The sequence below is a fragment of the Pomacea canaliculata genome, linkage group LG3 (assembly GCF_003073045.1).
Source record: "Pomacea canaliculata isolate SZHN2017 linkage group LG3, ASM307304v1, whole genome shotgun sequence".
In the NCBI taxonomy this organism is placed as follows: domain Eukaryota; kingdom Metazoa; phylum Mollusca; class Gastropoda; order Architaenioglossa; family Ampullariidae; genus Pomacea; species Pomacea canaliculata.
The window spans coordinates 4,487,346-4,500,419 of NC_037592.1; the positions used below are offsets into that span (position 1 = coordinate 4,487,346).

Here is a 13,074-nt window from a genome sequence, read left to right on the forward strand (position 1 = left end):
TGTTTTTTTTGTTTTTTTTAGGAATGCTTGATGGCTGGCCTAGAAAACAAAAACCCAAAGGTTGTTATTGGTTGTGTGCAATGCCTGACAAGTGCACTGCGGTGAGGGCTGTTCTAGGACAGAGATATATGTAAATGGAGCCATAGTGGTTTCCATTTAGGTTCTGTATTGTCCATCAAACCCTCATCTCTCTTTTAAATGATTTAGCAGTTAAAAGTTTTGGAAGATGCTGCCGAATTCATAAAAAGGATGTTCAAAATGAGAAGGACTGAAAGCAGCACATGCTGTCTGCTCTAAAGGACATAATAAACCTAGTTAATAATTTTTATATAAATTGCTGTAAAAAATAGACAATTTAATTTTGTCAACACCTGTTCTATTATTAGGCACAAGGCTTTGGGTACACATAAAATACATCCAAACTGACAAGCTGGATGCATAAAACAGATCTTGAATAAAATGTTTTTTAACAGCTTTAATTCGAATTGCTCTTTCTTTGTGAATAAAGTTTCAATTAGTTTCATCTAAATATTAATAATTTCTCAGCTGAGGCAAAATGATGTTCAGCTATTTTTCTTTTGGATTATCACATGCTTGTGGTTTAATATACACCCCTGAAGCATTTTTTTCTCAAAATGCCCAGGTTCTGACTCCACAATGAATATCTGATGTCATTTGCATCTTGTTTTACCAGAGATTTTGGCACCAAGGTGATTCAAGTCAAACCATTGTTGAAGTTTCTTCCTAAGCTACTGGAAGATCGTGATAAAAATGTCAGGGATGAAACTAAAGCATTGGTCATTGAACTGTACCGCTGGATTGGGGCTGCTCTCAAACCACAGATGTCCAACTTCAAACCTATTCAAGTAAACAGTTTTGTCATCCGTGCTTTTCATCAGTACCAACAATACAACGTTTATTTAAATGCAGTCTACAATATTTTGAAAATAAATAATGAGTCATTTTATATATATGTATATATTATGGGATCTTTGTTGAGTAATCCTTGAGCTCTTCATTGTATTATTGTAGCTATGATTTAGTCACAACAGTGTGCAGTCTGCCTTCAACAGTGGAGTCATGGGATGTACGCTCTTATCAGACTGAGTGATAATGTTGTCATGGCACCACATGCATTCTTTGGATAGGTGCAAGAACTTGAAGAGGAGTTTGAAAAACTTGCTGGGCCAAAGCCTGTGCAAACACGATTTATGCGCTCACAGCAGGACCTGAAAGCAAAGATGGAGGAACAGGCTGCCACTGCAGCAAGTGGTGGGGATGGAGGAGGTTTGTAGTCAGTGCCATCTTATTTTTTTTTAATAGGATAATGTACTACATACATTTTATGATTTATTTTTTAACGTTTGGTGTACGCAAAGGAAAAAAAACCTGGGACATCTGCATTATTTGGAATGCAAATACATGTAGCTGCAAATATCTGATTTCTGCAAGGTGAAAAGATTAGGCAAGGAGAATAGTGATAAGTACTTACTGATGCAAGTGTTTAAAAACTTACTTGTTAGTGTATATTTGGAAGGAGGCCTGTTGCAAAATGAATGTGGAATGCCTTCAGGTTATGTTGCAATACCTGAGGTGAGTGAACCTAGATGTCAGTAGGGGCAGTCTTTGGAACACTTTATAATGCAAGAAGTCAGCTAATTATGTAAAATGATAACTGTGTGCTGTACTGTCAAATTAAACTCAGTGTCTTCAGAATGTATTGCAGAGGAAGAAGAGGGTGAGGCAGATGACGTGGATCCCTATGAGCTAATGGAATCCGTGGATATTCTCGCAAAGATTCCTAAAGACTTTAGCGACAAAATCGTAAGTCTGCTTTAGCTTCCATCCCTAAATAGGAGTTCAGGTAAAAGGATTTTTCTCACATCAGTATTACAGTTTGTTGTTTGAATAGTTCAGTTTTATACTATTGCTTATCATTTTTACATAGGCAATCTAGGATGAGTGTTACACACCAATATCACCAATATTATAAACCCCTTCCAGTTATATTTAATGTTGGGGTGTGTGAAAATACAGTAAATTTCAATACAGAGTTACAGATCTAGAATATTGTTACTGGTTTTTTTTTTTCTTCTTCCCCTTCACTTGCATTCTCTCTTTTTGTGTTCTCTTTCTCTCTTTTTTTAAATACATGCATGCAAGTAGTCAAACAAAAAGCCAGAGTTACATGAGGCCTTATAAATTTGCTAACATATTGCAACTCCCCAAAAATAGGAAGCCAAGAAATGGCAGGAACGGCGTGAGGCTTTGGAAGCATTACAAAAGCTTGTGGAAGCCCCTAGGATTGAGAATGGCAATTTTGGTACCCTGGTCAGCACTCTTCTGAAGGTGAGAATTAAAGACACCACAAAGAAGCTATTTGACAGCTTGTTTGCTATCCTTGCAGAGCTGTTATTTTATGAAATATTAATGCACATTACTATTATGTCTAATTCTCAAAGTTTTAGAGGACTCTTGTAATGGTCTCTGAATGGTGTGAGACAAAAAGGAGTAGGTTTGAATGTATTTTGTCTAGTTTTAGAGAATTTATAAATTTAGCATTCTTGCAGGTTATTGGAAAAGACAGCAATGTAATGCTTGTCAGCTTAGCAGGAAACTGTCTTACAAGCCTTGCTAAAGGACTCCGGAAAAACTTCGTAACTTATGGACCAAATGTGAGTTCCTTGAAGCTTATCTACAACCTAGCTTTACTGGGAGCTCCAGATTTTATTTCTTACAGCTTTGTTTGCATCTGTCTCCTGAATCTTACAGATTTGTTTGCATTCTGTCTCCTACATCTTACAGAAGAAGTTTGTTACCAGAAAATAGGAGAACTGTTTTATAAGATGAGAGATTTCACCTAGTAATTTTATATTTTACCTAAAAGTGAAGCAGAAATAATGAAATGCAGTTTGTTATTGCATCTTAAACAGTGCATGGGAGTCATTCTTGAGAAGTTTAAGGAGAAGAAGCAGAATGTGGTTCAAGCTTTAAGAGAAGCCAGTGATGCCATCTTTGCTTCAGGGGTGAGTGCTTTGTTGTGGTGAAAAATATATTTCTGCAACTCACCTTCATTTTTAACGATGCACGTCCCCAAGTAAGTGAGAAGTAAAAAAACTAAAGGTTCTCAGCAGTTTTGAGTATGTGTCTCCACAAGATTTGTTTGAAGGGAGGGCTAAAGATGGTAGAAGGCCCCTCTCTCCTCACCATGTGTAGATTACAGGGAAGGGCAGCAGGTGGGGATGGGCAGGCTTTTTTTTTTTTTCAATTTCTTTTTCAAAGCTGTTTGGTCATTTAGGTGCACTTTATGTGGTGCTGCCCAAAGACATTTGATAGACTGCTGCACTGTTGCAAGGAGACAGATTTCTTTGAAGAGCATGATTATTTTTGATTTATGGCCCTGTTATGAATAACCTTCATGCTAGGTAAAGATATATGTTTGCTTGCACCTCAGCGGACCACTTTAATGTCACCAAAAATGAGATGATATCGCTGTATCTCTGTGTTTATTTTTGCTACGTTTAACTTTTCTGTATGACAGATCAGTCTGGAGTCAATCATGGAAGAGACAGTTGCTGCACTTGATAACAAAAACCCAAGTGTCAAGGCTGAAACTGCCCTATTCTTGAGTCGATGCTTTGCCAGATGCACACAGACTACCTTACCAAAGAAGATGCTAAAGGCCTACTGTGTACCTTTGTTGAAAGTGAGACTGTAAATCTGTTACCTTTTAATAAATATTTCGCAAATTCATACATTTGAGTATTCACAAAAAGAAAGATATGCAAAACCATCTGGACAGTTTTCACTCTTGATTTGCTCAGTTGTAGGTTTATTTATTGACTGGAAGACAGAAAAACTTTTTGGCAAACAAAACAATCATGTTAACTTCAATCTGGGATTGCAGACAGTGAATGACACAGATCCACAGGTGAGAGAAGCATCCTTTGAAGCCCTTGGTGTTGCTATGAAGGTTGTAACAGAGAAGCATATCATGCCTTTCCTTGCAGATGTGGATGCTCTCAAGATGCAGAAGGTAATGTGGATTTTAAAGTATTTTAAAATAAAATCAGATTTACCACATGACCTGATTTTTTTATCTTTGTTTTTATTCAGTTACTTTGGTTGGTTGAGGTAAGAATCATGGTATGAAAATGTATACATATATTTATATAAATAGCTTATTATTTATTGTCATGTCATCTGGTAAATCTTGAGAAACAGTAATTTAGAATATAAATTTTGCTTTTTCTTCAGACACTTGTTTCACTGTTTCACTCTAAGCATAAAATAGTACTTAAGAAAAGTTCAACAGCAGCTATGGTCTTATAAATCATGTTGGGAAATGAAGTAGATGCTAGGAAATTTAAAGATAATAAGGATTTCCACTCTTTGACTGCAGATCCAAGAGCGGTGCCAGAGTGCTGTGCTGCTCAATGCCAAAGGAGAACCACGTGCAGGAGGGGGAGGGGGTGGAGAGGGGGCCCCACCCAAAAAGAATGAGCCAAAGCCAGTCTCAAAACCTCCCCCCAAGTCAGCTGTAAGCTCTCTCTCTCTCATACACACATTCACTTTTACTTTCTAAATTATTCATCTTTTGATGGGTATTATTATTTTTGTTTTTCTTTTATATGACAGCAGTAGGAGACATTAACTATTTGACTTTCATGTTTACTGTTTCATTTTGCGTAACTTTGCCTGAAGATGGCTGATCTTTTGAAGGCAAATGACACTAATAGTTGTTAAAAAATTGTCAAGTTCATTTGATTTAACAGGTAATTTTGTTAAATATCTTTTAGGCAAGATGTTTTATAAGGCAGTGTAAATAGTGTCCAAGAAGAAAATCTTTTTTAAGCAAAGAAAAAATATGGGCTAAAGACAATCTCAGTTATAAGAACTTAGATCAAATTTGAAATGTTGAGTATGTAGAAACTTGATACAACTTTAAGCCATTGTCAGGCAGTCGATCTTCACGAATGAAAGAAGACCAACCAGTTTCCAATTCAATTTGGCAAGGCTGTTTTATTCGGAGACATTTTGTAGCATTTTTTTTGCAGTACCTAGGCCGACTTTTTAAAGTTTTTTAAGTTTAAGTGTAGTTTGCCGTATGAAGACTGTAAAAGATATGTTCTTGTCTCCCATAAGTTTTTAATTCTCTATTGCCCTTGGTGTTTTCTATTCTCAGAATATGCTTCTAAGTAATAAATCAATGCAGCAAACTGAATTCTTAGCTTTCCGTGTGTTTGTGTCTTACCATTCCCAAATCCCTATCACAGCCTTTACAGTTTTGTACCATGTGGTTTAACATTTTTATTTAATGTGTGTGTTAATATAGAAATATACTTTACAAGGAAGAATACATCATTTGTGGTGGTGGCGTACTCATCAGTAACAAAATTGGCTTTTTTGTCATCCTTATCCATTATCTTTTCATTTTCTTGTAGCCGATTCTGTTACCTTTTATTTTCCTACCATACGTTATCTCTTGCTTATTGTGCTTATCTCTTTTTTAGCACTTAAATGTCAGTAGCACGTCAGGTTATCTTTTCAGTTGCGTTTTGTTAATTGAGCTTTATTTTCTGACAGCCAACAGAATCAGCTTCTGCACCAGTAGTGGTATGTACATAATCTGTATATCTGAAAGTTGGAAAATTCCATATTTAAATGTTGAATTCATCATTATTTTTATTTTTTTATTTTTTTTTATTTTTATTTTTTTTTTTTGCTGCACTAAGTAAATTTTCTGTCAGCTTTACACAATGTTAGTAGTTCTTTGTCATTCTTTTAGTTGGCTTTTTAGCTTAGAGTAAGAGAAATTCGAGAGGAATGCGTTTGTTTCCTTTTGTTTTTCCTGGATCTAGTAATTGCTATTTTTAGTGTGTGATAACTTTATATTGTGTATCCGACTTGCTTGACATATAATTGTATTGTTTTGATTTTCTGGTTTTTTTTAAATGTTTCATTATCTTAATTGTTTTTGCTATGTTGTCTTATATTGGATCTTGTGCTATACATGTTTATATGCTGCTCTTATTATTGTTACCTAGTGTAGTCTCAAGTGCAGAAAGCTTTATTCTTTCATCATTTATAGTTTTTTTGTTTTTTCAGGCAAAGCCTGCCAAGAAGGTGAGTTTCTTCTTGTATTATGATTTTTTGGTCCGTTTATTGATCATTGAATATTGCACTGGTCATTTAAAAAACAGAAACCAATCATTTTTTGGATGCTTTAATTATCTCTTTCAAAAAGAGTTGTAAACCTAGCACTTTCTGGAATCTCTAGAATAGCTGTTTTTAACCTATTTGTGAGCAAACTGACATGAACAAATAGCTTTAGTGGAAAGATTTTTTTTTTTTTTCATTTAAAAAAAATATTCTGTTATTTCTATCAATGTGCGAGTCAGCCAGTCACTAAAAAGCCTGGTAGTGCAGCAACAAGTGGTGCTGGTGGTGCTGGGAAAAAGGGTGGCAAACCTAAAGGCAAAGAGAAGGGTGCAGGAAAGGCTGATGTGGCCTCTGAACCTTTGCTTTCGGTTAGTAGAGTTTATTGTGAGGATAAAACCTCTTTCTCTTATGCCCATTATTTCTCTTTTCATCATTTCACTTTACCTTGTATTCCTTTAAAACAAAACAGTGTGACTCAATCTCTGTACAGGTTAATTATTGTTTTAATTATGAAGGTATTCTGTCTTTGTGTTTATATGTATGTGTTAGTGAATGTATGTGTTCATGAGTGCATACATTGCATAAAACAGAAGATTAGAGAAATTACTCTCTGGTCATTATGGTATTCCCTACTCAGGATGAGGCAGTTGATGAAAAGGCAGGTGCTGTTTTACCTAGCGATTTGTTGACTGGCTTGGAAAGTGGGAATTGGAAGGAGCGCATGGCAGCAATGGAGAAATTCATAGAGGTGAGAGGTATTTTGATTTTTATCCTTGTCTGCCATTTCTGTCTTTCTTAACAGTTCCTATAAAAGGAGCAAGATGTCAGGAAAAGTCAGTGTATAGCACAATGCACGTCATAATAGTTGGCTCAGTTTTTAGAATATTATGTGAAGATGATATTGTTCATAGACTGCTATGCCTGATATTGGTTTTACTTTGGACAGGTTACAAAAGGGATGAGCAAAGAAGAAATCCCTTGTCAGGTGTTTGTAAGAGTTCTAAAGAAGAAACCTGGGCTGAAGGAAACAAACTTCCAGGCAAGTGACAGGGCTCTCTACAATATTATGCCCTAAACTGTGCAAAATAATGTCTTGAATTGTGTGTGTATTGGGTATGCATGTGTATGCATTTTTTTTTTAAATCTTGACACATTGTGATGCTTATTCAGGTGCTAAAGCTGAAATTGGATTTGCTGGCACACTTGGGACAGAATTCTCGGTTCTCTCGCCAGTCTGCAGACCTGGTGCTCAGTGAAATAATTGACAAAGTTGGGGATGTCAAAAATGGAGCTGCTGCCCAGGAAGCTCTCAGCTGCATCAGTGAAGCTTGTGGCTTAGAGTTTGTGTCAGAGCAGGTGAGCTTTCCTCTCCTAGCCTTGAGTTTGTGTCTGAGCAGGAAGCTTCCCTTGTGTCTGTGCAGATGAGTTTCTTTCTACTGACTAGGGGTTTGTGTCAGAACATGTGAGTGCCTCTCCACTGTAATTGAAAGGTGTAGGAGACTGTGCATGAAGACATGCTGAATGAATGTTACTTCTTAGAACTTGCCTTTTTTGAAAGTGGTCATTGTGTTGTCTTAAGGTACTTGACATACATAGTGTAAAAATAATATTTATAGCTTATGTGGGGAGATATCACGTGAAATGTTATTGCAAAGAACTTTTTAAATATTTTTACCTTACTAGTGCTTTGAATGTATATTTGAGAAACTACTGTTTTTCAGGCTCTAGCACTGGCGTTTGAACAGAAGAATCCCAAAAATCAGTCAGAAACTCTCAACTGGCTGGCCCAGGCTATTAAAGAGTTTGGTCTCAAGTAAGAAGTTTGAAATTCCTTTTATATTCGTTGCACTTTCAGTGGGATATCCCCCATTCTACTCTGCTGTCAGTGTCTCCACTATCACATTAAAAATTACCATGAAACTCAAATAGGTTTTTTCCCCCTCAGTTTGTTTCTATTTTGGAGGGCTGTCGTGAGGTGTGCATTAGCTGCAATTCATATCACCAGCAACGTGCTGTCCAGTTCAATTTTTTTCCCTTTTTTTACTGTTAGTGTCATGCTTTCTCGGGGGTTAAATTTCTCAGTGTCATCTTCTTCCAAGGACCAAAATAAATCTTCGATAAGGAGGTGCTTCTTACCGTCTCTGCCAGAGGTATACCTGTGGGTCCATCCATCTAGGCGCCTACCATCACATTCAGCTTGCAGCAGATGCACTGCTAAACCCAAGACAGTGCCACTTCCTCCCTTCCCACAAATGGTGGTGACTCCGTGTTATCTTTTTTCATCCCAAGTAGTGTTGTTTTGATGTGAACTGCTCTGTGTGCAGTATTTTGATTACTGTGGAGTCAACTTCCCAGTCCAGTGTGAAATATCAAAGCCAGAACTTTTTTGCGTCAGAAAATTTCACCATGCTCACCCTCTGATTTGTTCTGCTTGGGCAAGGAGTGAAAAGAAAATGATCTGCCAGCCAGTGTGCTATTGTGTGATTGTTGGTACATTAGTGGTGATCAGGCCACCTTCAGTTGTCACCTCCCTTATTTACAATTTTCCATATTCCTCCTTCCAGGCCTCTCATAAACATCCATACCCCACTGACATTGTCGTCCTCCCATTCTTGGACCTACCTGACTGCTATGACTGCACACTAGGTGCCCTCTCCCCCACCCCACCTTCCCCAAAAAATACACCATGTATATACTTTAGTTAAAACTCGTTACTTTCTCGTGCTGTCCTTCACTTAAAATTTGCAAAATTCTTCCATAAGTGGAAAAAAAGATAGCCTCCTACAAAAAAGCATAATTGTGTTCTCCCCTTTCACTCTTAGAATTGAATTACTACATATCTGTCGCTCCCCAGCCGTGCTGATCAAGGAGCCCAAATAGCAACCTGATCGTGTCATTGCAAGCTGCTGTTTTTTTTTGTTTGTTTGTTTGTTTGGGGTTTTTTTTTGTGTGGTTTTTTTTTTTTTTGGTCACCATAGTAGTGCATTCACTCTATGATGTGATCTGTGAAATAAATGGTCCTTGTTCAGCAAATCCAAACAACTTGTATTTTGCTGTTTTTCAGGGTCCCAATCAAGCCAGTCATAGCTGCTGTTAACAAGGCTCTTGCTGCAACGAATCCAGTAAGTTTTGTTGTGATGCAGTGACGATGATCATGTCTAGCACATGCTCCACATCACCTGAAATATTCATTGCACTTTAAAAAGTAATCATCATCAATCGTATACCTAGTGGCTTCATCCAGCTGCTCACACAATCAACAGTCATAATGAAAAGCATGCTGTGGCCCTGTGGCCTTATGGTGTTTTTGTAGAAGTGAGAAGTTAAAATCAGCTTAGAATTGAATGCAAGTGTTGGACAAATCTATCATTTGTGTTAAGAGACTTGTTTGGTTTTTTTTCAGGCTGTTCGCACTGCTGGTATCACTTTGCTTGGTACCATGTATATGTACATGGGGGCCAAATTGAGAGTTTTCTTTGAAGAGGAGAAGCCTGCTTTGCTGCAGCAGATTGATGCAGAGTTTGAGAAGGTTTGTAACATCTTTGGAATTCAAACACTTTGATTTACACCAGCATATCATGATCTGGACTGAAACAGAAAACCAAGACAACCAATCTAAGATAAAGATGGAGAAGGATGGGTTGGTGGGCAAGGGATAGCTTGAAAAAAACTAGTTTGTTTGAGGCACATGATTTGATGTCACATACAGTAAAATTTGCTGTCGAGATTCTTTGTTCAGCTATAAACTTTCCCTGTGTGAGAATTTTTAGGCTGATTTGGGACAATGCATGGGAAGTTACTAGCCTGTTTTAATAAAATTTCTCAAGAAAAAAATACTTTGATCTACACCAATATGATCTCAACTGCAATAGACTGCTCTGTTGCAGCTTCGCGCTAACTTTTAGATTATTAATCTGCATGACCTAAGGACAGAAGATTTCTGGTGAAAAACTGCTTAACTATGTGGCTATCTTCTTCTGTTTACCACAAAAAAAAATACCCACAAATGCTTTAATTATGTTGCAGGTGAAAGGTGAGAAGCCACCACCAGCAACACGAGGATTGGTTGCCTCTGAGGGGGGTGACGAGGAAGAAGGAGGAGGTGGAGAGGAAGGAGAGGGAGAGGAAGGAGAATTGCAAGATCTCGTCCCTCGCACAGATATCAGGTAGGCCATGGAGAGAGGTGGGCAGCTTAGACATACACAGATAACTGCTAAGCCACGGAAAATGTCTTTAAACCAGTGGTTCTTAACCTTGTTTGAGGTACCAAACCCACAAGTTTCATACGCACATTCACCGAACCCTTCTTTAGTGTCATCACAAATTGCAGGTGTGTCTTGACCTCCGTGGTAGAGGCTCCGCCGAACCCCTGAGACCAACTCACCGAACCCCTAGGGTCCGATCGAACCCCGGTTGAGAACCACTGCTTTAAACTGTTATTTTGGCATGCTTCCTAACTGCTGTGGTCATTGTTTTCAGTGATAGAATCACAGAAGAGCTGATCACAATGATGACTGACAAGAACTGGAAAGTAAGAAATGAGGCACTGCAGAAAGTGACTGAAATTCTGAAAGAGGCCAAATTCATCACAGCAAATCTAGGAGAACTACCTGAAGCACTCAAAGCACGTCTGAGTGAATCCAACAAGAATTTGGTATGTTACATGTGGCCACACACACACACATTTACATATATGCATGCATATGCACACACACACAGAAAAGAAGAGATGCGTGGATGTACACTCCAGCTAATTGCATTTGAAAATGCCAATTTTATATTGTGAGAATGTTTAAAAAATATGATGTATGAGTAATAAAGTGTTTTTGGCCTGTTCAGCAAATGACCACCATTACTATCTGCTCCACACTGGCCACAGCCATGGGTACCCATTGCAAGCAGCATGTCCGCGTTATTGGACCTGGTCTCATCTCCTGCCTCACAGATAGCAAAGTGAGGAGGATTTGTTTTACTCAAGCTTTATGTCAGATTCCTAGATAAAAGGCTAATTCTGTACACTGAAGCTTTTCAAGAGTTATGTTTTTTCTTTTCTTGAGATCTTAGTGGGCAAATGGATTCATTGGGGAGGCACCTTGGTGCAAAGTGGGCAGTAAGCTATGTAGTTTCAGTCTGTGTCTAGCAGGCTTGCAGCATGTGTATATTTTATCAGATTTTGCTGGACAATGAAGGTGACTGGCATAGAAAGTATGCACTCTAGGTTGTAGAGGACTGTTGCATGTTTTACAAAGTATTCTCCATCTTCTGTAGCCGCAGCTGAGAGCAGCGGTTGTTGCAGCCCTGAACTTGTGGGTGGAACAGGCAACTCTTGTACCGTTTGTGGAATGTGAGGCTCTTGTTGATGGTCTCAAAACAGAAAATCCAAACCTGCGTGCTGAGGTGGGTGGGTTTTTAAGTCGTGAGATTTTGATGGGATGGGGAAGCTGCCCTAACTTTCACTGAGTTAAATGGTAGCTACCTTGTGGCAGGGAGGGGTGTTGAGCATTGGTAGGAAGGTGCACATATCTGTGTTGCTTTACATGTGTATATGCCTTAATGTGAGAAGAATTTGATTTCTTTTTTCTGAAATAGGGTTTTCATTGAATGTTCTGCTAGCCACAAACTGGCTGTGAAAGATGTTTATAAAGAATCATGTTTTCTGCATAAAAGTGACAGTGTTTTCTTCTGCTATATTTCTTTGGCTAAAGACAGTGATTTGAAAAAAAACATGGTTACAATTTCTCCATGATATATCCACTCATTTTACTCCTTTAGCATTTACATCTTCAGTAGACAGCATCTTTGGTCCTTTTGATCTCTTTTCAAGATGATGATGATGATTCACTGATAATGCTGTTCATAGCTACTGGGATGGCTGTCAGAGAAGCTTCCAGCACACAAAACCTTGCCAGTAGAATTCAAAGATTGTGTTCCTTTCCTACTCACTTGCTTAGAAGACCGTAGTGGTGATGTGCGCAAAAAGGCTCAGGATGCCATCATCCCCTTTATGATACATGTTGGTTACAACAACTTTGTGAAAGCAGTTGGCAAGTTGAAGGTCAGTAATTCTTGAAATGAAGACTGGCAACAGTCATTTAAATTTGGCCTCTTCATGTTGAATCAGAAGTATGGAAAATAATGATAATAGTGATAATAATAATAATAATGAAATATTTATCTGCGACCACTACATAAAGTAGAAGCTAAAGTAGAGCATAGACAACTTGTACTGAACACCATCATCAACAAACAGCCAGTACAGAGAGTGAAGGAGAGGAGTGACATAATCCTGTCATACAGCCCATATTTTAGTCATCTCATGATTTTTGTCCATTCATTGTCTGAATCAAATCTGATGGCTTCATTAGTAAAGTTTTTAAACAAGTCACCTTGTAAGCTGAATAAACTTATTTAATTTAACATGCTTACAAAAGATTGGATTGTTGTGGTCCATCCACCAACAGCCAGCTTCAAAGGATCAAGTGATGCCTCTGCTGGAGAAAGCCAAAGGAGAGCTGCCTGCCAAAGCTCCACCACCCGCCAAGAAAAAGGCACCTACAGCAGCTCCATCTCGCCCAGTTGTCAGCGATGATGTTGATGAGGAAGATGAGGAAGAGAGACAGGCTGCCCCAGCTGCCAGGCAAGAATCTAAGAATGAAAAGGCTGATTCCAAGTCCAAAACGCAAAGCAAAGCTACTAAAGCCGTCAAGGTGAGGTGACGAGTCCCTCCTCCCCCACCAGTTAGCCCCCAGTCCCTTGATCTTCTGTAAATTTGGGTCTGTGTTTAGTATAATGATTCTAACTTTACTCTTTAAGACTTATGGTTTCAGTGTTGGAAGGCCAATTCCAGATAAGACATTTGTTCCCAGATACTGTAGAATATTTATTTAATGTCATAATTCAGAGTATAAAACT

General features: G+C 38.2%; 1 protein-coding gene across 2 annotated transcripts in view; it reads left to right on the top strand.

Moving 5' to 3' along the window:
• The window catches only part of LOC112559971 (cytoskeleton-associated protein 5-like), a 32,835-nt gene that overhangs the window by 4,733 nt on the left and 15,028 nt on the right, over positions 1-13,074 (top strand). Inside the window, exons 5-29 of one of the 2 annotated variants that reach the window (XM_025231494.1) lie at positions 22-101; positions 695-866; positions 1,149-1,287; positions 1,727-1,824; positions 2,236-2,349; positions 2,571-2,675; positions 2,934-3,026; positions 3,542-3,706; positions 3,908-4,036; positions 4,403-4,540; positions 5,587-5,616; positions 6,109-6,126; positions 6,402-6,530; positions 6,800-6,910; positions 7,109-7,201; positions 7,333-7,518; positions 7,884-7,975; positions 9,227-9,284; positions 9,566-9,691; positions 10,189-10,328; positions 10,642-10,816; positions 11,002-11,115; positions 11,431-11,559; positions 12,023-12,217; positions 12,624-12,869. In XM_025231494.1, coding sequence (XP_025087279.1) covers positions 22-101; positions 695-866; positions 1,149-1,287; positions 1,727-1,824; positions 2,236-2,349; positions 2,571-2,675; positions 2,934-3,026; positions 3,542-3,706; positions 3,908-4,036; positions 4,403-4,540; positions 5,587-5,616; positions 6,109-6,126; positions 6,402-6,530; positions 6,800-6,910; positions 7,109-7,201; positions 7,333-7,518; positions 7,884-7,975; positions 9,227-9,284; positions 9,566-9,691; positions 10,189-10,328; positions 10,642-10,816; positions 11,002-11,115; positions 11,431-11,559; positions 12,023-12,217; positions 12,624-12,869 — 3,075 coding nt within the window. The remainder of the gene's footprint in view (positions 1-21; positions 102-694; positions 867-1,148; positions 1,288-1,726; positions 1,825-2,235; positions 2,350-2,570; positions 2,676-2,933; positions 3,027-3,541; positions 3,707-3,907; positions 4,037-4,402; positions 4,541-5,586; positions 5,617-6,108; positions 6,127-6,401; positions 6,531-6,799; positions 6,911-7,108; positions 7,202-7,332; positions 7,519-7,883; positions 7,976-9,226; positions 9,285-9,565; positions 9,692-10,188; positions 10,329-10,641; positions 10,817-11,001; positions 11,116-11,430; positions 11,560-12,022; positions 12,218-12,623; positions 12,870-13,074) is intronic. The other variant, XM_025231495.1, reaches the window with a different exon arrangement.